General features: G+C 37.5%; 1 protein-coding gene across 20 annotated transcripts in view; it reads left to right on the forward strand.

Moving 5' to 3' along the window:
• The window catches only part of ATP10D (ATPase phospholipid transporting 10D (putative)), a 158,940-nt gene that overhangs the window by 31,407 nt on the left and 100,503 nt on the right, over nucleotides 1–27,030 (forward strand). For 13 of the 20 annotated variants that reach the window (XM_024245725.3, XM_063723387.1, XM_063723388.1 and 10 more), the window contains exons 2-3: nucleotides 17,313–17,639; nucleotides 20,296–20,490. In XM_024245725.3, the coding sequence (XP_024101493.3) occupies nucleotides 17,350–17,639; nucleotides 20,296–20,490 (485 nt within the window). In that variant the 5' untranslated portion in view covers nucleotides 17,313–17,349. The remainder of the gene's footprint in view (nucleotides 1–17,312; nucleotides 17,640–20,295; nucleotides 20,491–27,030) is intronic. The other 7 variants (XM_063723391.1, XM_063723398.1, XM_054553879.2 and 4 more) reach the window with 1 other exon arrangement.

Here is a 27,030-nt window from a genome sequence, read left to right on the forward strand (position 1 = left end):
AAGAAGCTTATACACTAAACTATGTTTAACTTATATGTCAAGAAACTTATATTTAGTATATAACTTAGTGTTAAACATAATTTCTGGTTTAATATTGAGTATAGCATTATTAGTATGTACACATGTTACCCATGGCCTTATGTGTGACCATTCATTTTCAGTATTGAGGCAGCACGCTTGGCTTGCATTTTATGAAACTGTGCTTTAAAAAAAAAAGGAAAGAAAGAAAAGACTTAAAGGAATGCACCTCTTTCCCACATCTTAAATGTAAAAGCAACACATTAAGTTCTGTGTATAGGCTTCATGATTATATGAAGTTTCATCAAAATTTAACTTTTTGATTAAAATGAAGATCTGTTTTCTAATTCCAAAATAACTATATGTGTTAATGGTAAAAAAAACATGGAGAGTATAAAAACACTGAAAAAATTAAAATCTGCTATTAATAGAATATCCCGAAATAACCACTGTTAATGTTTTTAAAAATATTTTATTCGAAATTCTTCCATGTTTATATATTGTATATATTCATAGTTGAGATTATACTTGTATGCAGGTCTAAATCGTGCTTTAAAACTTTATAAACTTTAAGCATTTTATGAGTCATTAAAAAATCTTTTAAGCAACTTTTTTTTTTTTTTTGAAACAGAGTTTGGCTCTTGTTGCTCAGGCTGGAGTGCAATGGTGCAATCTCGGCTCACTACAACCTCCATCTCCCGTGTTCAAGCAATTCTCCTGCCTCAGCCTCCCCAGCAGCTGGGATTACTAGCATGCGCCACCGCGCCTGGCTAATTTTGTATTTTTAGTAGAGGTGGGGTTTCTTCATGTTGGTCAGGCTGGTCGCGAACTCCTGACCTCAGGTGATCTGCCCACCTCGGCCTCCTAAAGTGTTAGAATTACAGGCATGAGCCACCGTGCCCAGCCTAAACATCATTTTTAACAGCTGTCTTATATTTCCATTAGAAATAGATTTAACACAATTAGATATAATGCAGTCAACAATTTGTCTATTTCTCAGCATTTGTGTAGTGACTTTCTCTTTCTTTTTGAGATGGAGTTTCGCTCTTGTTGCCCAGGCTGGAGTGCAGAGGCATGATCTCAGCTCACAGCAACCTCCGCCTCCCGGATTCAAGCCATTCTCCTGCCTCAGCCTCCGGAGTAGCTGGGATTACAGGCATGCGCCACCACACCCGGCTAATTTTATATTTTTAGTAGAGACGGGGTTTCTCCATGTTGGTCAGGCTGGTCTCGAACTCCTGACTTCAGGTGATCCACCCGCCTCAGCCTCCCAAAGTGCTGGGATTACAGGCATGAGCCACCGCACCCAGCTGTGTAGTGACTTTCTAAGGCTGAGTTGAGTATATTTGTACTGAGGGCCAGAGAGGACATTTTTAGGGCATATCCTATGGGTCTAGAGAAGTAAGAGCAGGTTAAAGTCCCCCGAAACTATATGAATGTATGCCTTCATTGAGCATTATGAATAAAGAAACCCTTTGCTACATTCTACATTCAGAGTCAAAAAAAATGCTAACTCTGTCTTAAATTCTTTTTTTAGGTTACTACTGAAGTTGATAATTTTTTTTGCTATATATTTATAGTATGTGGCTTCTGTGTTTGTTCAGACTTTTTTTCCAACTGTGCTATTCATGTGACTATTAAACCAGAAATGAATAATTTTTAATATTTATCTTATAAGATATTAATTAATTAATTAATTAATTTTTGAGACTGGGTTTCACTCTACTGCCCAGGCTGGAGTGCAGTGGTGTGATCTTGGCTCACTGTAACCTCCGCCTCCTGGGTTCAAGGGATTCTCATGCCTCAGCCTCCTGAGTAGCTGGGATTACAGTTGCCCGCTACCACAACCGGCTAATTTTTGTATTTTTAGTAGAAACGGGGTTTCACCACATTGGCCAGGGTGGTCTCAAACTTCTGACCTCAGGCAATCCTCCCGCCTCAGCCTCCCAAATTGCTGGGATTACAGGTGTGAGCCACCGCACCCAGCCTATAAAATATTAATTTAAAAAATAGACCATTGTAGCCGGGCACGGTGGCTCATGCCTGTAATCCCAGCACTTTAGGAGGCTGAGGTGGGCAGATTGCCTGAAGTCGGGAGTTGGGGACCAGCCTGACCAACGTGGAGAAATCCCGTCTCTACTAAAAATACACAGTTAGCCGGGCGTGGTGGCACATGCCTGTAATCCCAGCTACTCAGGAGGCTGAGGCAGGAGAATCGCTTGAACCAGGGAGGCCAACGTTGTGGTGAGCTGAGATTGCACCATTGCACTCCAGCCTGGACAACAAGAGTGAAACTCCATCTCAAATTAAAAAAAAAAAAAAAATAGGTCATTGTGAGTCATAATGGAACTTGTTAGGGTGATACTGAAACAATGGGGCAGATTCCACAGATTAGCTCAAATAGGCCGTGAAAATGTTAGGATAAGTACCTATCTGTAGAAATTTTAGTTTATCTTATGGTTGAATCATACTAGTGTATAAAATTCTGGCAAACATAATAATATTGTATTCAAATTGACTTAAATAATTTATGACATTCATAAATAATGACATAGTTTAAGAATTAATAAAAGCCTATCTATATATGCATGAATAAGAAAATGGTAGTGGAGCAAACAGCAGGATTATTGTATGTGAATTGCCACTAACTTGCTGTGTAATCTTGGGTAAGTCATTCTTTCCAAACCTCTGTTTTCTTCTGTGTAAAATAAAGTATTTAGTTGGATATTAACATTTTTTTCCGGCTTTAACATTCTGAGTTTTTTGTTTAAGTTGTTAAGCATCTTTAAAATGCTTTTCCTACTTTGAAGAAATGTTGGCATCAAACAATTCATATGTATTCTTATAAAAGTAAGAATAGCTACCATTTGTTAATCTATTGTATGTCAGATGTCTTACATACATTCCCATTAACTCCTCAACAACCCTACAGAGCAGATGATATCATTGCCATTTTCCTCATTGGAAAACTGAGGGTCATAAGAAGTCCCACTAGGGCTGAGTGGGAGAGCCAGAATTTGAACCCATGACTCTGAAATGCTCTGTTCTTTCTACTGTGCCACTTACCTCTCCCTTGGACAAATGTGATGGCTTGTTTTAACCCAGAGTTTCTCAACAGCAGCATTTCTTGACATTTGGGACTAGATAATTATTTGTTGTGAAGGGTTGTCCTGCACATTGCTGCATATTTAACAGCATCTCTGGCTTCTTTCCACAACCAAAAATATCTCCAGATATTAGCAAATGTCCTAGGGGGCATTTGCCCCCTAGGTACAATTGGCCCCGTTTGAGGACCACTGCTCTAATACAACTTAAGTCATCAGTAGTCTGAGAACAAACATAATTATTTTCTCCAGCAAAAGCTTTAGGCCATTTTAAGGGTCAAGATGGAATTAACCAAGTATATCTCCAGCAAAGGAACCTACGTACTCCTTCATGCAATAATACTTATTATACATTGATTACCCCTTATTCTCTTAAGATTCATCCCATTTGAAGAGCATTTTTTGGGATGCATGGTATAGCAACAAGAATCTGATTAATGTTTGTTAATTCACTGAAAAGTATTCATTGAGGGCATGTTATATGCCAGGCATTGTCCAGTTATTGGTTAAAACAGTAAACAAGATGGCCTTGTAGGAGAAACAGGTATTAAATCATTTTAGCTCATTCTCCTTTATCTTCCTAATAATCTTGTAAAGATTCTGTTTAGAACCACAATCCAGTGTGTTTATCATATTTTACATACATACACAACTTATCACATGAAGCTGGAGTTTGCCTTCCTTAGTGTGAATGAGTAAAGATCGCACACCAGGAAATTTGTGTTCTTTTGCCAGTTCAAATATGTATTTTGGCTCTGGTTTTTAAATGAGCGTGTATCTGTGTGCTAGCTTCATTTTGAAACTTAACTGTTTATCTATCGGTTAGTCTTTTAATGCTCTTACCATTTTGTGGTCTGAAGCTTGACCACATACATATCAAAGTTTGTCTTATGGGAATTAATCTCTGAAGTATTTCAGGTAATGAGGGAATCTCATGAGGTTCGTGCCTGATCCCTTTACTAGACTGTACTCCTGGAGGACAGAAACCATGGAGTTCACATGGGAATTCCCATCACATTGGTTTCAATGCCTGGAAAAGTACCTGGTTGGCAATGGTAGCCTTTCAGTACCTATTTTCTAACAAATATAAGGAAAAGAAATCTCTAAACAGTGAAAATAGATTTCACTAAATAAATCTTGCTGAATTTTTATCTTCTACTTCCTGAAGACCACTGGGGTCATTTATTTACATTTCTTAATTATTGTAAGGTAGTTGGAAGTAAAACTTAAATCTTCATAAAGACAGATTTGGACAGCTGATGGGGAAAAAGCCTTAAAGTTATTCAAAACAAGGAGGTTTTTCAAGTACTGGAAGAAAACCTTATGGAAATGCTTTGAAGACCCTGAAGGCATCACTATAAAGAATACGCTTGTGCTCAGAGCATTGGTGCTGAATTCTCAGAGAAGAAAATTTATTTAAAATGCTGTGTCAAATATAGGAAAATTGGGTACACATTGTATAATGATTTCTATCCTGGACAAAATTGTTTTGATACTTTAAAGGATAAACCTCAAACTGTCTTAAAAAAGGTTACTCAGAATAACTTCCTCCTGGAGAGTTTTAGAACAATAAAATTTAAATACTTCAGCTATTTCTAAAAATAATTCCTACTTGTTTTATTTCCTTTTTTATGTCTTTCTGTTGCAGAGTTTCGTTAGTGTCCATTTTAGGACTACATGCTCTAGATCTTAATGTGAACTATAATAACTTCAGCATGCATAATAAGAGCTGTAGTGAGCTACATACCATGAAATGCCGTTATTATATCACATTTAGAGGCAGTGTGTATAAGATTGTTAAAGATATTCCAGTCTTTGCCGCATATAAGAGGGGTGTTATTTTACTCATTCATTCTTGGGTTCATTCCACAAATATTCATTGAAAATGTACTCATTGCCTGATATTGTACTCTTCTAGGCCTAGGCCATATCAGTGAACCAAAAAGACAGAAATTTCTACGCTGATGGAGGAGGGAGACAGACAAAAGCTAAAATACCAAAGTAAATTATGCCTTGTTAGAAAGTGACATAAAGGTTTTATGAAAAGTAAAGCAGAAAAGGAGAATAACAAGAGGCAGATCATATGGAGCACTGGAGGTGGCTATAATTATATGGGAGGCTTTAGAGAGTTTTAAGTTGTGAAATTGTCAGGATCTAACTTAGATTATACCAGGACTAGACTGAGAGTGGTGGATCAGGTTGATTGTAATAAAGGTGATGAGAAGTGGTAAGATTCTGGATATAGTTTAAGGGAAGAGTCAACAGAATTTGCGGACTGACATGATGTGAGTTGTAAGTGAAAGAAACCAAGGATGACTCAAAAGTTTTTGGGCTGAGCATCTAGAAGGGAGCTGCCATTAGCTGACAGGGCTAATCTGGGGGAGAAGCAGTTTGGGGGAGAGTGCTTGGACCTCCATTTGCACTTGTTACTGTCTGGAGATGGGCTGCCTCCTGGGCATCAGTCTGGAGTTTTGGAAAGAGGTCTATGCTAGAGGAACTTGTGGAAGTTCTCTTTGGATGGCCTTGGTATTCTCAGTAAAATAGAAACAAGGTCATCACCAGGAAGAAAGTTAGGAGGGAGATATTGGATGTTAGAGGAGAAAGGAAAGGGTATGAAACAGTTGTGTATGAGAGTGGGAGAATACATGGACTGGAAATGCAGTATGATTGCAGTCAGTGTGAATGGCCAACTTAGAGTTTGTGGTCAGGATGTTAAAGTGACTCTGACAAGGTGTTGTATGTTTCTTTCCAGCCACTTTCAACCTGTAGGTACTGGAACAGAGTACATAGAGCTTTACATGTGAATGTAAGCAGGGTGAGGGTTTTGCCAAGAAAGAAGTGAGAGAGGAGTTCACTGGTTGAGAGAATATACGAGGAAGTGATTACGGTATTAACCATAAAATTTAAAGTAAGTAAGGAAATAAGACCACTTGAGAATATGGGGCAGTGAAAAGATGGTTGGTGGTTGTTTATGGGTAGGATCAGTGATATTGGAGTCAGGTTAAAAGTGAGTCATTTATTTGAAAGTAAATTTTATTTGCATATATTGAATTGTAGTTCAAACACATATAAAGTCCTCTATAAGGCACAGTAAGCAGTAAAAATGGGGTAACCTCACCTAGTACAAAATGAACGTTTTAAAAGTAAATAAATGCAAATATTTAAATTTATTTAACTTTATTTTTTCAAATGTAGCATGCCTTTAGCGTTTTTCTCTAAATAACTTAAATTTAATTTTTTAATACCACTCTTCTCCTATTCTCTCTCCCATCCCTCACATTCCTTGGTGGGTTGCCAGAGCTATATGCCTTCTGCCAGCTTGTTATTCAAGTGTTACTGCCCTGTATCAGAGCCCTCTGATAGCCGCCAAGGCTCTCATTCCATTTGAGATATCTGGATTAAGCTTGAGTAACTACTTACTAAGCTGTGCCACTTGGGTGAGTTTCTCAAACACTCTGAGTCTGTTTCCTCATTACTAAGTGGAGATAATAATATGTACTTTATTGTAAGGATTAAAGTTAATGCATGTTTATCCTTTGTATATAACCCGGTATATGTCTATAAATGGTAGATATTGTTATGATCTTAGGTCTATTAAATTAATAATATTTGTTAATGTTGAATAACCAAATCTCAAAAAAATGCTATTTTTTCATTCAATAACGTATTATTTTAGAAGCATGTAGGATCACTAAGGTCAAAACACAGTATTGCTGCCATCAATATTTTCATATATGTTTATGTTTTTTTCAGCTTTAAAAAGAGATTAAGGCATATTAGGAACTCACCATAAATATGAGTAAGACTTCTTTTAGTTCCCAATAACATAGAGAAACACATATACAACTGCAACATTTTACCTGCCTTTTGCTAGCCTAAACCAGCTTTGAGCCTAATTATTCACAAACAGTGAATAATTGGACATGTGATCCCTTCAAAAAAAAATCTGGGCCGGGCATGGTGGCTCAGGCCTGTAATCCCAGTACTTTGGGAGGCCGAGGCGGGCGGATCACGAGGTCAGATCGAGACCATCCTGGCTAACACCGTGAAACCCCATCTCTACTAAAAATGCAAAAAATTAGCTGGGCGTGGTGGCGGGCGCCTGTAGTCCCAGCTACTCGGGGGGCTGAGGCAGGAGAATGGCGTGAACCCAGGAGGCGGAGCTTTCAGTGAGCCGAGATAGCGCCACTGCACTCCAGCCTGGGCGATAGAGTGAGACTCTGTCTCAAAAAAAAAAAAAAAATCTGAAGTGTATTGAAGAAGGCAAGCATTATCGCTTTCAATGTCTGAATGGACCATCCATAAAATATATATATATATTTGATAATATATATATGATTATATATGTTTTTAATTATACATGTTTTTCTTTTATATACAATATACATATACGTATTATGTAATAATATATGTATGTATGTAATATTACACACATAAATATATATTAAATATATGTATGTGATATTATATATAAATATATAAAAGCTTTATTCTCACATGAGAGAACTGAAGAAATTCTTATTGAGTGCGTGTTTAGAAACAGTAAGAATGGGTAACTATTTCTAGTATGAAACAATACATCTAGATACCACAGTCTACTTTTATATGTCTTTCAAAATAAACATGTCATATGTGAAAATTCTAATTTGACTCTCCATCAGCAATTATATAAAACATGTCACTCAGGTGCAGTGGCTTACACCTGTAATCCCAGTACTTTGGGAGGCCTAGGCAGGCAGATCACTTGAGGTCAGGAGTTTGAGACCAGCCTGGCCAACATGATGAAAACCCATCTCTACTAAAAAGACAAAACTTAGCTGGGCCTGCTGGCGCATGCCTGTAATCCCAGCTACTCAGGAGGCTGAGGCAGGAGGATCACTTGAACTGGGAGGCAGAGTTTGCAGTGAGCCGAGACTGGACCACTGCACTCCAGCCTGGGTGACAGAGCGAGACTCCATCTTAAAACATAAATAAATAAAAATAAAATAAAATAAAACATGTCACTTATTGCTGTGGAAGTTTCCTTCCCTCAGTCTGAGTGAGAGGCTACTTCTGTGATGTAGAACAGATTCTTCTGTTTCCCCAACGTCAACCACAGTGTCTGGCATATGGTAGGTTTTCAGGTCATGTTTGCTGAGTAAATTGAAAATGAATGAACTTAATTTAAACACTCTTTTCTAAAGATATGTAAGGGCTATGTGCTTCAGTACAGTTGACCTTTTCCCATTTAGAGTCCTTAAAAATGACAAAACTGTTACAAATATTTCTTTGTTAGTGGTGAAAGTGAAAAGTAGTATGACTTAGCTTTTTATGAACTTATATAGCACTTCCTCCCATGATAATAATCACCAGTTATCAAAAGTAATTTCTTTTAGGGCCGAGGGCAGTGGCTCTCCCCTGTAATCCCAGTGCTTTGGGAGGCCGAGGTGGGAGGATTGCTTGAGCCCAGAAGTTTGAGACCAACTTGGGCAGTATAGAAAGACCCTGTCTCTACAAAAGAAAATAAAAATTTTGCTAGATGTGGTGGCTCATGCCTGTCATCCCAGCTACTTGGGAAGCTGAGGCAGGAGGATAGCTTGAGTCCAGAAAGTCATGGCTGCAGTGAGCTGTGATCACACCACTGCACTCCAGCCTGGGCGTCAGAGCAAGACCTGTCTAAAAAAAAAAAAAATTGATTACTTTAATTCAATGTTTTGGGTGACATATTACCCTTGCCTGACTTTTTGTATATATCTAAAATATGGAATATGTACTCCTACTGGGGATTTAGTTCAAGGTCACTTAACAGAAAATATTGAATGGCATTAAGAACTCCAAGGTGATTTTATTGAGCGAATCTGATTCATTCCACCCAATGGAGAATATAAAGGATTATGTAACTTCGTTATTCAAGATCCACAGTTTTGCCACAAAATAAATTGACCCTTGTCATCCCAAAAGCCCATATTAGATATATCCACATAGACCGTTCATACTTACCTTCTCTTCCAAAGATTATGTGAGGTGAAGAAAAACCTTTTTTTGTAGATAGAGGATAGTAGTTACCAAGGGAGCCATACCAACATGTCACGTTGGCACCTGGGGCAGCAAAGAAACCACCAAAGATATCAAACCATCTTGATGCTTTTGTCATGACCTATGAGATAAGGAATCAGTCTCCCTGCAGTAATAAGCTTCTATAGAGAGTGTTGAAAAAGTGGGTCACAGATGACACAGATTGGAGCAAGACCAAGTTTTATTAGGGCTCACTGTGCTTCAGGCAGGGCTGGCTACCTCTGATGTGTAGGTTAAAGAGACTTTTTTTTTTTTTTTTTTTTTTGAGATGGAGTCTCACTCTGTGGCCCAGGCTGGAGTGCAGTGGCGCGATCTCGGCTCACTGCAAGCTCCGCCTCGTGGGTTCACACCATTCACCTGCCTCAGCCCCCCGAGTAGCTGGGACTACAGGCACCCGCCACCATGCCTGGCTAATTTTTTTGCATTTTTAGTAGAGACGGGGTTTCACCATGTTAGCCAGGATGGTCTCGATCTAGGTCAAGGAGACTTTCATATCATAAGTCTATTGTGAAACAATTCCTATCTTATTCTTAGAAATCCATAGATATGAAATTTCTCTGTGCCTTTTATTGACTATGATAGAGAACTCCTGTGTCTTCCATGGTTTAGAACATATAAGAACTTTGATGTTTTGTTTGTGTTTTCTCATCTTAGTTGAGAAGGTTATAAGTCTGTCAAGGCCAGGATTCATTGTGCTTTCTTGGTCAGCTTTTGGAAATGTTGGTTGAAACTAATTCTAACTGTATTAAATCTGCAGAAAGAATTAATTCTTAAGACCTCATCAACAATCTTTTGTATAAACTAGACTTCGCTCTTTTAGTTAATTCTAGCCTTAGACTTGAGGATCTTCTTGTATCTGCTGTCAAGCCATTAGTGCATAGCTGAGGTTACACATTCAAAGAAGATGGGCTTCCCAATAACATGAGTGATATCTAATAAATTGCTCAGTCTTAATTCCAACTGCATTTTGCAAGAAAGTTACTTAGCATAAAGTAGTGATTCTCAGAGTGTGGTCCCCAGGACCAGCAACATCAGTACTATCTGCAAGTGTGTTAGACATGCAGACTCCTGAGCCCCATCCCAGACCTGCTGGATCAGAAACCTAGGGGGGTGAGGTTCATGGCCAGGTGTGGTGGCTCACATCTATAATCCTAGCACTTTGGGAGGCTGAGGCAGGTGGATCACCTGAAGTCAAGAGTTCGAGACCAGCCTGGCCAACATGGTGAAACCCCATCTCTACTAAAAATACAGGAAACAACAAAAAAATTAGCTGGGCATGGTGGTGCATGCCTATAGTCCCCAACTACTTGTGAAGCTATGGTGGAAGGATCACTTGAACCAGGGAGGCAGAGATTGCAGTGAGCTGAGATCAAGCCACCCCACCACTACACTCCAGCATGGGTGACAGAGCAAGACTCCATCTCCAAAAGGAAAAGAAAAAAAAAGAAACCTAGGGGGTGAGGTTCAGAAGATTCTGATGCAAAACAAACATAGGGCATCTTGAAATGATTATAGATGTTTTTTTCTTTTAGACCAGTGAACTTGTATATTTTTCAAATTGTTGGCTGGTGATAAGCTCAGGAATTTAAAAATGCTAACTGAGCCCAAGAGAATTCATTATCCTGTATTTACCTTTGGTAATCTGCCCTACTGCAAACTTTTCATTAAGCATTCATTAAGAGAAATAGGACTTTTGAGAACTAAATCTGCCTTCAAGTATGTTTGTGTATAGTAAGGAACTTAGTATATTTTAGATACATTCTGTTAGTGATGGATTTTAGTTTTTAATATCTTCTAGAAAAAAATACTATAATTAGAAATAATGTAATTTTACATGAGAATATTTGATTCTTTAAAATTTTATATATTAATAGCATTATATAGTTGGAGCCAATGATTGGACATCTTGAGAAAATTTTAAAACATTCTTTGAGCTTTACTTTTTTCTGTGAAAAATGAAATGAAATTCCACATCTAGTGAAAACTAAATTAAATGGCATGTGGAAGTATTTTGTAAACAGTGATTATTATAAAAGTGTTAGTACTTACCAAGCAATGCTTGATTTATATTTCTTCAATTCTGACCTTAGTTGATTTCATACCTAAAATTGAAAGCTTGTAGATTTTAGAACTTTAATTACAGATTTTGTAATCTGGGCGTAAATGAAATATTGGATGGGAAAATTAATATCTAGCATCATTCAGGCCTGCTTTATGGCAGCACTAGACTATTCCAGAGTTTACGTAAAATTAGTACATTTTCCTTCCAAAACTTTAACTTAACTTTTTAAGATTATAAATCAGTACCTCTAAGGATAGCAGATTACTGAGGATAGTAGAGTATCTAGATCTAAAACATTCTTTCTTGGGTTATGTGATCATCATTGAAGTTCAAGCACCTGGTTGTTTATATGGTTTTACAAAGTTTGTTTTTGTTAATTCTCAAGACAGGATTCCTATGGTTGGCAGAGCATCAGGTCAAAAAATATGAGACCAGTTGGTTTATTAGCAGAAAACTCTGAAAAATTATCTCTTTGAGGAATGGGCTAAATCTTAGAATTATGAATGATCTTTCTAAAAATCCCTAAAAATGCTGCCCATTTTGTTCTTTATTAGAGCTTTTGTCTACTAGATTGCTGGACTTTCTCTTAGCAACAGTTGAGAAGAGAGTATTGCTATCCTCAGTTAGTTGGTTGCCTAGAAGCCTCCCCATTAAATGAAGAGCAGAGTTACTAAAGCAGAGTGTGACCAGGTGGTGCAGTATGAGGTGCAGTTTAAGAAATTAAACGTAGATGAATAATTGATACAGTTGTTAGTATCAATACTGTGCACACAAATTCTCAGCTAATATTTATGAATAAATATTATAGAGAGAACATTTTGTAAAAAGTTACAATGGTAGTTAACCCTTACTTGGGACTTACTATGGGTCAAACACATGCTAAGTGCTTTTCATATATTAACTCACTGAATCCTCATAGCAACCCTTTGAGCAAGTTAAGCTGGCAAATGGGGGTGCCAGAAGTTGACATTGACCTCTGGCTCCAGAACCTGTGCTCTTTATCACTCTGCTGCTTATAGGTCTTAGAAATACACTAGAAGAGAAAATAATGCCCTCTTGAAAGAGTCTTTCAGGCCTGGAGAAGCAGATTCCTGCTCTTAATAAAGGTGAATGATACAATCACAAGCTAAAAGTGAATGCTTCTGTTTTCTCAAACTTAGATCTTATACTCCTACTTCTAATGGCATAAAAGCCAGGTTGAGCCATGCAAAAGGAAATGGGATGTCTTTATGTTCTTTTCTATAAAATTCAGTGATGAACAGACATTTATATGTCATCTAACTTTGGCCAAGCACTGGACAGACACATGGAGAGGAATGTTCCCTGACTTTGAAGAATAAAGCCATCTGTAACACACTATGGCAAGTGCATATGAGCCATGCTCAGGGTTCTAATGGGAGCAGAGCAGAGAATGCCTTATGGTGTCTGTTGTGTGGATCCCTGCCAATCTCCCTCATTCCATGGCCAAGCTAAAACAGTCTCGAGGATGAATAGAGGCTGGTGTGGTGAGTGGGTGATATGGTTAACTAGCCCTCCAGAAAGAGAGGGCAGCATTTGGAGAGATGCAAAGTGTACACTATGCTTTGCAACCTCCTTAACTCATTGGGAGTACTAACTAAATTACATATTCATAGACCCCATTCCAGATCCTCTGAATCAGAATCTCCAGGGGAGAGGCTTTGGAGACTGTGACTAACAGGGGCCCCAAGTGATTCTTATCAGGGGGGCTTGGGCAACACAGGACAAGTGGAATACAGTTTGTTCATGAATGTTGTTGGGATGAGTTTTGGAGAGAATGGTGAAGAATGAGATTAGATAGTATGAAGGTCACTTTATGTCATACCTGTCTTTTTGATTGTTCGGTTTTCTGTTTGTATCCTACCTAACGCTGCTACTTCTCAGGCATTAATAGGTACGTTGAACTGAGCATTTACTTGGACCACTTTGAATTGAAAGCTATGGACCTAAACCCAATGTATAAGAGTCCCACCCTTGACTTGTCTATGGCTTGAGAAACACTCAAACAGGAGAGTGGGGAAGAGGATGAGCATTGTTTATTTATAGCGTGTCCCTTGACTCTTAATCGTGTTTCATTTTATTTGTTAGAAGACTGAGTAGCTACTAAGTGGTACAGCTAATATTTGAGCCTGGGCTTACAGAGTAGAAGAAATGTGATTTGTCAAAAAGTGGTGAGCAAAGTGCTCATTCCTTCATTTAAAACGGGTGAACTGCAAAATGCAGGGTTGGAGTCAAGGTCCATAGTAACCTCTGTTACCATATGAAGATGTGTGCCCACCATTCCCTTGATTTCTTTTAAGAAAAACCAATTATCAATATTTTATGTGAATTTATCCCTATTTTAAAATCTTGCTTTTATATGTGTATGTGTATATATGTATTTATGTTTATAAAACAAAACCATGTGCTTGCTGACACTGATACAAAATAAGTCATTGGGTAGAATTTTGCTGTAGGACTAATGGTTTGTGACCACTGTGTTAAACCACCTCTGAAGTCTAAGCCTTAAGATATTATGATTTGTGATGACGCTTGATGAGGTATGACTTACTGATTTGCTTTCCTATCATATCTTAAAGAAATTTTCCTGAATATTTATGTGGAGGGTTATTAATAAAGAGGCTTCTCCAAGTACTAACATACTTTTAACTTTGTTGGAAGTGACAGAGAAAGGGTGAAAGGCTCTTTCCTGACTACTGTGGGCACAGTGCTGCCCTCCCCTGAGCCTTCTTGTCCAACTGCTGTCTTTCAGTAATTTTCTACCATAAGATTTTGTTTTTTTCTTCTTTTTTAAATCTGATATTTTCAAACATTGAAAATATTATTTCTTTTTATTCATTTTACAAAAACATCCACTGAAATAAAATAATTTAAAAGATCTTTATAAACATTTTGTCTTTGGCTCTCTGTAGAACAAATACCTGTTTCTATAGGAAAAGCTTTCTGTGTGTAACATTATTGACTGAGGGAGAAAGGGTTGTAAGGGGAAAATTTTGTTTTAAAAACTTTTGAATTGACAAATAAAAATTGTATGTATTTATGGTGAAGAATGTGATGTTTTGATATGTGGATGTATTGTGGAATGGCTAGCTCAAGGTAATTAGCATATGTATTACCTCACATACTTTTTATTGTGGTGAGAACACTTCAAGTCTACTCTCTTAACAATTTTCAAGTATGCGATATATTGTTACTGTATTAACCATAGTCACCATAATATACAATAAATCTCTTGAACTTATTACTCCTTTGTAGCTGAAATTTTGTATTCCGTAATAGTCTGTTTTCTGCATTTGGGGTTGTGGATCTATTTAGGAACATGGATCTATCCACTTCCATGTATAATTTCAGCTCCATGTGAAGCCACACACAATCGCTATCTTTTTACTAACATGTACAGTAACATTAGTGGATCTTGAAACTAATTCAGTGCATCCTAACTAGTACTAATATGAGAGAGAGAAGAAAGAAGATCCCTGTATGCATTGCAGGTGGTAAGGGTAAGAAATATTTCATAGAACTTTTGTTTCAGGGGTGTGTGTGTGTGTGTGTAAATTCTACTTTGCATCGTAGAATGTATTTCTTGCTGGGAGAGCAGTTAACACATTTCAAAAGCCTCTGATCTAGGATGACTAAACAATCCTCGGTCATCCCTGCCTAGTATAAAAGAGTTTAAATTTTAAACTAGAAATTTGAAAGGATTTTCATCATATGTTAATTACCTCCAAGCCTAGGCTTTTCTCCTCAGTCCCTTCAAAGCACTTCTCTGTCTAGCTTAAATCTATCCTCTGATCCAAGGGTCACTTTTCAGGAGAATGACAGTGCTGAAGAGAGAGTTCTTACAAAATGATGAGCTGCCCAACTTTGGAGAATAGGAGAGAGACTCTTGTAGGCTCTAGAAGGGGGCCTTGGAGGGCAGTGAGCCAGCCCTAATTCTATCTTCACCAAAATTCCTTGAAAATGAAAAGAAGGAATAAAGGAGAAAGGCAATGTGGAAGTAAATAGAGAATCTCATGTACATTTAAAGATATTGAAAAGGCCCAAAGAGAAGGAGACCTAGAAATACTTTGGCAATGAAATGTTTTTCAGTCGTTATGTGCTTGTTTCTTAGGAACTGAGTGACTTGGGGAAAGATGTGGTTCTTGTCTGCATTGTGGAATAAAAAGCTGATTGTTTCTGTGAACCAGTAAGTATGTTTGCTAGCGTGAGGTTATTAGTCAGACACACCACAAATTAGCAGAAGTTAACACCTCGTGTATTTGTTTCATGTTTGTTTAATTATTCCTGTTTGGACTCTCAAGAAATTGTATTTCAAAATTTAAAAAGGGAAGTGAGATTTAGATTATTGTATGAGATTGTGGACGTTAGAGAGATAAACATTCTTATGTCTTAGAATTTAATGGCAAGTGAATGCTTCCTTTTAAGGTTTCCAGAAATAAATCAAATTGTGCTGATTTCAACCTTTTAAAAAAATGTCACATTTGTCATAATGGTAACCTAATGTGCATTATTTGAAACTAATGAAAAGCATTAGTATTTATGTTCAGTATTTTCTGTTATCTATTGATTCACTTATGAAGCAGTATTTTATGTTCTTATTCTGGGGGAGAGTTCTAGATATGTTATGAACTACATTAATAACTCAAGCTGCCATTATGAGCAGCAGGTTAAAAGAACTAAGCCACTTTTGTATGCTTGGTGAAGTAAAAACCAGCTTTTCAAATATACTTCGGAGGCAGGCTTTTAAAAAATTATATTGAAGAGATAGTAAATGTTATTTTGGCCAGTCAGTCTTCATTGATTTAGTTATCTATAAATAAATATTTTAGAGGCCAAACTCCAAAAGAACTGTTTTTTTTTTTTCTTGTTCCTATCGTTAGTATAAAACTGATGAGACTGACATGAATGTTTTCTCTCATGATAAGATGGGCTATCTATTGTGGGTCCAATATCCAGGCACAACTACATATACTCAGAGGCTGTTGTTCTTCCCATCAAAAGTGATTGTCTGCCTGTAATCCCAGCTATTCAGGAGGCTGAGGCATGAGAATCGCTTGAACCCCTTTCTTTCCTTTCTTTGTTTTGATTAACAAACTCACATTCCAGGTAGGGCTGCATTTCTTGGAAAATAAGGAAACCTTAGAAATAAGGAAAATAAGGGAATATGTACCAGTTTGATTTTGTTTTGTAGCAAAGCACCCCAAAATTTAAGGACATAACATTTATTGACTCATAATTTGGTGGGTGGGCAAGTCGGGCTGAGCTCAGCTGAGACAGCTTATCTCTATTCTAATTTGTGTCATCTGGGCACACTCGCTTGTTAGTGGTCAGTTGGCAGTCAGTGGTGTTATTTATGTATTTATAGAGGCTATGGTGGTAAATGGGGCAACTGAGGCATGTGTTGTGGGCTACAGTGGTTCCTAGAACAGTGAAAGAGATTAAGCTCCAATGAACAAGCACTTTTAAAGCCTCTACTTGCTGTCTTGTTTGCTAGTGTTACATTAGCTGAAGCAAGGCACATGGCCAAGCCCAGACACCACAGGTAGAGAAAGACTCTACCTCTTGATTGGCTGAGAGTTATGCTTGCAGAGATAGGAAGAGTTTGTGGGCATTTTTGTAATCCACATAGAATGGGTTTTATTGATGTCCTATGATCTATCAGACTTTATGCTATGTGACTTACCTGTTATTCATTTAGTCCTCAAAACAATTTCCTGACATGCCTGGCATTATGCCCATTGCAAAGATGATAAAACTGATGATCAGAGAAGTTAAGAGACTTGCACAAATTAAGCCCAAATTGTTTGCTTCAAGTTATGGAATGGCCTTTTAGGTGCTGTCTCTTGTTAAGCAACATGATCAGATGCTTAGCCCATGAGGCAGAAGATGTATGCTTTATTTTGTTAAAATGGAGTTCTAAAGACTACCTTTACTTTCTTCGTTACATGCTGAACTATTGGGTCATGTATTTATTTGGTATAGAAAAAATATTAAAATTTCACCATTTTGAGACTTTTCAGAAGCTCATGGAAGTGTGGTTTTTGTTTGTTTGCCAGGTCAGCTACACAACCTGGATCTCACCACAGTTTGGATATGACTGAGGCTCTCCAATGGGCCAGATATCACTGGCAACGGCTGATCAGAGGTGCACCCAGGGATGATGATTCGAGGCCATACAACTATTCCTCGTTGCTCGCCTGTGGGTGCAAGTCCTCTCAGACCCCTAAACTGGCAGGAAAGCACCGGATTGTTGTTCCCCACCTCCAGCCCTTCAAGGATGAGTATGAGAAGTTCTCCGGAGCCTATGTGAACAATCGAATACGAACAACAAAGTACACGCTTCTGAATTTTGTGCCAAGAAATTTATTTGAACAATTTCACAGGTACTGTTTTATTTTTGAAGAAAACCTTAGAATATCATTCTAGTTGATATATAACATATTTTTCATTTTCATAACCCTGTATGTTACTTAAACCTAAGACATGTGACATCATCCTTGACAATTTTGATACGAATCTGTTGTGGAATGATGAGTCCTCTCATTCATGTAGCACTTTCAATTGGAAAGGTGTTTTCTCTTTACCAGAAAAGATATTGTAATTCACATATTATGGATTAGGAAATGACTTGACTGTGGTTTAGCCAATGTCATGCCAATGTCAAGTAGCAGACCAGGGGCTGCCTCTGGGGGTCTTCTTACTCTTGCTTTAGTGTTCTTTCCATGAAACCATGCTGCATTTTAATTTCAAATTTTTCTTACTGATAATAGGAGGAAATAGAGCTCTGAAGCCAGTGCAGATGTCAGATGTTTAGGTGAAACAGTGACCTAATTCAGCTTAATATCGCATCCATGGACACTCTCCTGTGAGTTTAGGCACTGAAGGAAATGGAAGTATGAGTGCCACTTCTCTCCTTGTGGAGTTTGCAGTTGTGCTAGGGAAACACTATATATATATATATATATATATATATATGTAAAACAAAAAGACATAGTGAATGCAATGAGTGTTATAAAGGGCTGTCAAATAGAATGAAAGCCTCAAAAAGAGAAATAATAATACTAACTGGAGCAATAGAAGGGGAAATGACATTTGACTTAATAATGGAGGGTGGGTGAGATATTCAAAGCAGAGGTGTGGGCAAAGCATATTTCAGGAAGGAGTATGAATAATGGCATAAAGGCAGTAGTATAAAAGGCTTGCTTGAAGCCTGGGAAGTAGTGTTCTCTGACTTACATGTAGCATCTGTGCTGAGGAGCAACAGGAAGTAAAGTCAGAAAGATAGATGTGACCCAGGAAAGAGGTCTTGCTATCAGGATAAAGAGTTGAGAGCCACGTCTGCAGGCACAATTACCATGCTTACGTCGGTATTTCACTACGGAAGCAGTGTGGTGGGTAGATGAAAGGACTTAGAGATGGCAGAGAAAACATTTAGGAAGATGTTGTATATATCCCAGTGAATTGTAATGGAGACCTGACCTTGGAACAATGTGGGAATGAAAAGAAGGGTGACCTCTTACAGATACTGTGGATTTAATGGAAGACATTCAGTGAAAGCAATAAAAAGATGATGTGAACATGTTGAGCTGTGATGACCAGAAGCACTAACAGAAAAATGAAAAACAAGAGTAAAAAGAACCTTGGCTGGAAGAGTATTTTGTTTTTGTAAATGTATTCAAGATGCCAATGCAAGTAAAGAGATTCTCCATATTCTTTAGTCATTCCACCTACATTCATTCTCATTATTCATTCTATATATGTTCCATACGCATTTATTAGATAGTGGCTATGTTTAAAGGACAGATGTGAATTTGTTGAATTAATGGCTATGTAACCCTATGTGTGTTTCATTCTTTTATGGAGTTTGGAATCTAGTGTACCCAATGGAATAAAAACCTGAAACCAAGTTCAGGGTTAGAGCTGTAGGTTTAAATGTGGTCCACCTGGAAAGAATTGAAGCCACAGAGTAGCAGGAAGGGTTAAGAAAGAAATTTTCAGAGTAAAAAGATTTGGAGGTGACAAAAAAGAAGTATATATAGATTATTCTTTTGAGAAGTTTCATGATCAATGGAAAAATATGTGATAAAAATGTAATGGCAGGATTGAGATTTTGTTTTTCCTTTAAGGAAAAGGATGTCTTGAACTTACCATATGGCCTAAAATTAGGGACCCATGGAGAAGTATTTGAATACATAAAATAGAAGAATGGAAGAAGTTCCTGAAGAAGTTGGTTCTGAATAGCATAAAAGAAGAAATAAAAGAGTTAGTCACAAGAGAAAAGAAATAGGCTTTTCTACTCAATTTTGAGGCTTGTTTAAATCTAATGTTTGGATGTACAAAAGGCTAGAGGGTTGATCTTTGTTTTGTTAATTAATTTTTACACCACATTAACTCTGAATTTCTTCTAAATTTTTCTGAACTTTTAAAAAGAAAATAGTATTTTCTATTGTGCTTTTTTCTATATTTCTTATTGTGCTCAAGACCATCCCACTCAAATATTTACTATTTTATATTTAATAAATAATATCTCACATTATTTATTTATTGATTGATTGATTACTCCACCCAAGCTGGAGTGCAATAGTGTGATCTCGGCTCACTGCAACCTCCGACTTCTGGGTTCAAGTGATTCTCGTGCCTCAGCCTCCTGAGTAGCTGGGACCACAAGTGTGTGCCACTACAACCAGCTAATTTTTGTATTTTTAGTAGAGACGGGGTTTTACCATGTTGCCCAGGCTAGTCTCAAACTGCTGACCTCAAGTGATCTTCCCGCCTCGGCCTCCCAAAGTGCTAAGATTACAGCCGTGAGCCACCGCACCCAGCCCTGATATCTCACATTTATTAAAGAATGACACAAGCCAGATGTCTAGCAGGGTAATAAATAGTTCATTAAGATTCATTGTATTTTGCTAGTTCTATATTCTGTAACATACAAAATCTACTAATAGAAACTTATAGAAAAACAATATAGTACTTTGCCTCTAACTTCAGTCCTTGAAGTAACTTCTTAACACCTCCCTTTGTGTGTTTGGGTTGCAGAGCTGCCAATTTATATTTCCTGTTCCTAGTTGTCCTGAACTGGGTACCTTTGGTAGAAGCCTTCCAAAAGGAAATCACCATGTTGCCTCTGGTGGTGGTCCTTACAATTATCGCAATTAAAGATGGCCTGGAAGATTATCGGAAATACAAAATTGACAAACAGATCAATAATTTAATAACTAAAGTTTATAGTAGGTAAGTGTAATGGGACCTTTGCTAAGGACTATGTATGTATCATTGAGAAATATGCAGAATGTTGCTTTTTTCTCCTTAGGTGTGACCAGGACCCTTTTGTGTTGTTTTTGCTATTGTTTTCAACTAATATTTCATAAAGTCCTATGATGAATTTAATTCAGGCGTCAGAGGAAAACAAAAACATATAAGCCATTGTCAACCCAGGAGCCGACAAAGCAAAAGCTTCTATAACTCATGTATAAGTGGAATTAAAAGAATTAAACTTCAGGGCCGGGCGTGGTGGCTCACGCCTGTAATCCCAGTACTTTGGGAGGCCGAGGTGGGTGGATTGCCTGAGGTCAGGAGTTCGAGACCAGCCTGACCAACATGGTGAAACCCTGTCTCTATTAAAAATACAAAAATTAGCCGGACATGGTGGCAGGCACCTGTAATCCCAGCTACTCAGGAGGCTGAGGCAGGAGAATCACTTAAACCCAGGAGGGGGAGGTTGCAGTGAGCAGAGATCGCGCCACTGCACTCCAGCCACTGCATTCCATCCTGGGTGACAGAGTGAGACTTTATCTCAAAAAAAAAAGGAGGGGAATTTTTTTTTTGGTGTGCACAAAACTAGAGCATCCCATCACAGCAACAACAGAGAGCATTCATAGGAGGAGGTCTTTTTAGGGGCATATTTGCTGTGTTGGAGACTTGTATTTTCAGTATTTGTGAAATAGAGAGTCTATGTAGCCAAGAATAAACTCAGTGAAGGTGAGTTTTAAACCTTAGTATATATTATTTGTAGCTCCTGGGTTTTTATTCTTAGATGTAAGTTAATACTTAGTAAACAGTATAGACAAATATAACTTGTCTTCAATCTTATGTGATCCAAAGAGGAAAATGTTAGGAAAGGCTTCTCTGAAGAAGTCGTATTTAATCTGAAAGCTGCAGAATTCGTGTTTTGTTCATTATTAGAATTCTTCAGTGACGTTCACAATGTTTGTTTTTATGATCTATCAAGAAAACAGGGAAAAGAACTTTATTTATCTTTTGCAAGATGATTTGAGATTTCTTGGTTAATGAGAAATTAGTTCTGTTTTTTTCTCTTATACTCATGTCCAGTCTAAAGGAAACCAGAAAAACACGTGTTGTATTTTAAAATGAAGTAATGGTATAAGTCATTGGTTTTCATTTAAAGCCATAGAGCATTTGACTAAAACAGTTCTATTAATAATTTAGTAACATTTGAATGCTTATTATATACCAGGGATAGAGAACTAAAATGTCGGTACAGTCTCTGTTCTCAAAAAATAGCTATAAGAAACAATACTTTACAATGATTATATGATGAACAAAGTCCAGAATTTGGCCAGTTTTAAGATTACCTAGTGAATGCCAAATTTAGCAAATGGAAAGAATGCTTATTATATATATTTTTGAATACAAATGCAAATATATAAATAATTTCAGGCCAGGTGCAGTGGCTCACATGTGTAATCCCAGCACTTTGGGAGGCTGAGGTGGTTGGATTGCATGAGTTCAGGAATTTGAGACCAGCCTGGGCAACATGGCGAAATCCTGTCTCTACCAAAAAACAACAAAAAATTAGCCAGGCATGGTGGTGTGTGCCTTGTAGTCCCAGATTCTGGGAGGCTGAGGTGGGAGGATCGCCTGAGCCCGGGAGGCGGAGGTTGCAGTGAGCCAAGATTGGGCCACTACGCTCCAATCTGGGCAACAGAGAGAGACCCTGTCTCAAATGAATGAAATAATTACAGATCTTAATTGCAATTTGGAGTTGATAGTGTGTGTTTATTTGCTTTTCTAGGTTGTTCTACAACATTTAATCTGATTCTCTCACTTAGCTGTGTAACCTTGGGCAATTTACAAAAAGCAGCTAAACACCCAGTTTCCTTTATTATGAATGTAATAATAAAACTTACTTCACAGCACCTAGTCGTTTCCAAGTGCTAAGTAAAAGCCATTATGATTACTATTATAGGTTAATAATGACTATTTGCTAGAGTTTGTGTTTGTCACATCGAGTCATTTCATCAACATTTGAGAACTTCTGAAAACACTGCACAATTTTTAAAATATTAAAATTACCCAATGGAAGACCTGGTATAACTTTTTTCTCAGGTGTCCTTTTAGACATAGTCCAGATCTATTTTAGTTGATTTTCATATAAACTTAAAGATGAAATGCAGTATTATAGTCAGTTATTTAATATCCATTCTAAGATGTTCCTTTATGTTTGTGTTTCATAATAAGCTCAGGTAATTTTATGTGTTTTTATCTATGTATAATATAATTTGCTTTTGTTTGGTATTGTAGAAGAAATAATGCTTATGTTTTTCCCCCAGATTATTTCTGGAACAATTATTATAAGGTTATAAAGAAATAAAGATGGGATATAAAACCATGCCTTGTTGATTTAAATATGCTAATGTAAATTTATATGAAATATAAAGAAATCAACATACAAACAAATTATTTCTCCACAAATTTAGGGTGAAATTATGGGGGCTATTTAGCAAGTTTTTGGAAGAAGCATATTAACATTTCTAAGCAGATAATTTTGTTCTTATTTGTAATAGGTGGTGTTTCACAAGGCACTTAATTTTCTATAGAAAAGTATCATTTGGAATAACAAACACTAGTCTAGAAATTAATCATTTAAACTCTATTATACCCCCAATTAAGTTAGAATAAGCTATTATAGAAAACCTGACTTTCTTAAGATTGCCCTTAAAATAGGAGCCACTTATAAGGTTTTAAAATCTGTTTTAACATAATGGAACTGTCTTGAAAATAAGACTGTTAATCATTCAACAAATTTGAGTGCCTGCTATGTGGTAAGCACTGAGAGACTTAGAGGATTTAAACTAAAAATAGATACAATGTCTGCCATCAGGGAATGTACATTATTTTCTGACCTTTAAAAATCACAATGTTGTTGATGTTAGAAGTTTCAAAATATTAGTTAACATTTTAGGATTATCTTATAAATCCATAGAATTTCATGATTTGTAAAATGAGACCTTCAGTAGCCATCTAAGATAATTAACCTTATATAAGACATTTTGCGAAACAAAAATTTTAAATTCTTCAAATTTTCTTGAAAATACACAATTAAACCACATTTTATTTGGTGGTTATCAGAAGTGACTGTAGCTGGTAGTAAACTCTAGTATTTGAGAGAGTAGACTCTGGATATACCTGCCTTGTTTCAATTTACAGGGCCACTTAAGAGCTGTGTAACATTGAACAAGTTACTTAACTTGTCAAGGCCAATTTTTTCTAATTTATAAAAGTGGGGCTATCCTGTTTTCATGATGCCAACCACAACATTGATTCAAAAATTAAATGAGTTGATATATATAAAGCATCTAATAAATCTTAGCTGATGTTGTGCCCAATGATATTTGCTTATTATAAATAATTCAGTGTTTTATTGGAAACATACTAAAAATACCAAAAAGAATAATTAATTCATAATCCTACCCTTTCTCTCTTTAAATATAAAGTGAAGTAGGCATCCACATTCCCCACCCTTCATTCTTACCTCTCCCTTTTGTCCCTTACCAGCTCCCATCCTAGTGGAATCACTGTTCATCGTTCAGTGTGTATTAGTCCCAACTTTTCCCAATGCTTATGTAGCAGAGCTGTTTGCTACTGAACTTATAAAGAAACAAAATGGGCCTCGAAGCTTTCCTAAAGGAGGGATTGTGGGTGCTGTGTCCTGGTCATTGAGAGTCACACACAAGCACAAACCACCAAGGAGATGCAAGAAGTTCTAGTTGTGCATTTAGGCTCTGGGGAAAGAAGAAAGTCCTCTTACTAGTTTTAATTATATATCAGGAAAGGAAATGTAGCCTTATGTTTGCATCTCCCAACATTGTAAATGTTCCAGGCTAGTTAAATGTGGCTGTGAGCATTGTCGTGTAACCTGTGGTTGCTTTCCCACCGCGCTCTCTGAAGCCTTCTTTATTCCTCCACTCGGACTGATGTGCTGTCCCACCTTTCTTTGCCTGATTCATTCTTGAACACCCTTTAAGACTCAGTTCGGGTGTCACTTCCTCCAGGGCCCAGTGCCCACAGGCTCCCATAGTAGCCTGTAGACAGCTCCCTTTTAGGAAATTGCTGTTTGTGTCTCCGTTTCAAATTTTGACCATAACCTCTCTAGAGTGGGGACCCTATCTTAATCATTTTTGTGTATTTTGTACCATGCACCTAACATGGCCATTGGCATATTAATATCAGTATATGTTTCTAGACCTGACCTAGCCAGTGATTGGGAAAATTAGCTAGTGTTTTGTTTTGTTTAAATCTTGGTACATGCTACAAATGGGGAAAAATGAAGTGAATTCAAATGTGAAAGTGACTTCATTTGAGTTTTCTTCTAATATAGAGAAAGAAACTTGTTCCTTAGAGCAATGTTACTTCTTATATTTGAAAGAATATAAAATGCCTAACCCGAATGTCAAAGTCTGTCTCTCTTTGGGCCTTCACAAGTTCTCAGCAAATTTCCTCCTGGCTTTCTTCAGATAGAAAGTAGAGAGCAGTAAGCATGAATTATGTACCTCAGATTATACCATCTATGTCTTTACCTACTTTCTTCTGACCTTAGATGAAGAGGGAATTCCCTTTCTTGTAATAGTAATCCTTCCATCTGTATTTTTCATCTCATTCCTGTTGCTTCTCTGTAGTTTCAACCAACATCTCCTCTCCCTCCTTTTTCTTCCACCTTGCCTTCTGCATTGGCTTCTCCCCTGTGTCCTATGTCCATGCCCAGTTCACTGGTCTTTACTGTCCTTTGACTTACCTTCTCTGGCAGTAGCTACCTTCACCCCTTATTCTTTTCATAGGTAACCTTCAGGAAATATTCTACTTCGGTAACTTCTTTTTTGTTTTGTTTTGTTTTTTGAGATGGAGTCTTGCTCTGTCTCAAAAACAGGTTGGAGTGCAGTGGTGCAACCTCGGCTCACTGCAACCTCCGCCTCCCGGGTTCAAGCGATTCCCCTGCCTCAGCCTCCCGAGTAGCTGGGACAACAGGCATGCACCACCACACCCGGATAATTTTTTGTATTTTAGTAGAGACAGGTTTCACCATGTTGGCCAGAATGTTCTCAATCTCCTGACCTCATGATCTGCCCGCCTCAGCCTCCCGAAGTGCTGGGATTACTGGCATGAGCCACCATGCCCAGCCTTGGTAACTTCTAATTACTCCCTGATTCACAGAGATTACACTTTCTTCTTCACTCTTCCAATCAACAATTTCACGTTATCAACTTTCTCCAAGGCCACCAGACCTAACAGCCAAATACTGTAGGCAGTTGGGTCTTTATTATACAGGACTCCTCTGTGGCTTTCAACTATTGTGACTCCCTCTTATAAATTTCCTTCTTCCTTGATTTCTGTGACACCACTTATCTCGGGTCTTCTTTCACCTTCCTATCACTTTGAAGACTCCCTAAGAAACCTTATCCTTACCTGGAATCAACTGCCGTCTATGTACCTAGGACTTCCAAATCTACATCTTTACTCATGACCTCCAGATCAGGACCCTCAAACTGCTGGGCAGATACTTCACATAAAAACTTTTCAAACTGAAGTTATCTCACCTGTGATACAACCAGTTGCTTCTAAAATCTGAGACCTATGACAGCACCATCCATCACCTCATCATACACGTTAGGAACCATAGTGTCATCCTGGATAATTCCTTTACCTGTAGTAAGTCCAAAAACTTGTTTCTGGTACCTAATATGTCTTGATTTCATCTTTTATCTGTCTGTGTTGCTACTGCCTTAATTCTGACCATCCTCATTCCTCCCCTGAATTCTTTCAATAACTTACCGTTGGTCTTTTGGCCATACTCCTAAATAAACTGCCATCCAAAAATCCATTCATTACTCTGTCTCAGGAGTTGGCAAACAGAAGTATGGTCACATCCTTCTTTGTCTGAACCTTTAGTTACTCTCCATTTCCTATGGAATGAAATTCCTACTCCTAGATATGGCATGGAGGACCAAACTGTCAAAATGATACCCCTGCCTACCTTTTTTATCTTTGCTCTGTTACCTGCCTCTATGGAAGAATGAACTGATACACACAGACACTAGGGAAAAATTTGGTAAAGACAAAATAAACTGTTGATTTGCCTTTCTCCATGGACCAATAAACCCTTCAGATAACCAAAGATTTCCTTTGTTGGTTTCAACCTTGTGCATTTGGTATGTCCTGAAAATGTACTTCTTAGGTAGCCTTTTAAGCTAAATGTTTCTTGAAAGAGCTGATATAATTCTGCATGGCAGAAGTTGTTAAAGTATTTGTGTAAGGTGTGATTGCTATTTAATCTGATGAAATAAAATAAGTGTATTTTGTTATATTTGTCACAAATATTAGTTTTTTTATGGATATTTGGGAGACAATGAAGGAATAAGACAGGCCTTGTTAACTTTTGTTGGTGGCATCATATGTGAAATGCTACCTAACTAGCTAACATGACACGACATTCTACTATACAAATGTCCTCATTTTACCCTAGGGAAAATGACATTC

Source organism: Pongo abelii, chromosome 3 (assembly GCF_028885655.2).
Source record: "Pongo abelii isolate AG06213 chromosome 3, NHGRI_mPonAbe1-v2.0_pri, whole genome shotgun sequence".
Classification (NCBI taxonomy): domain Eukaryota; kingdom Metazoa; phylum Chordata; class Mammalia; order Primates; family Hominidae; genus Pongo; species Pongo abelii.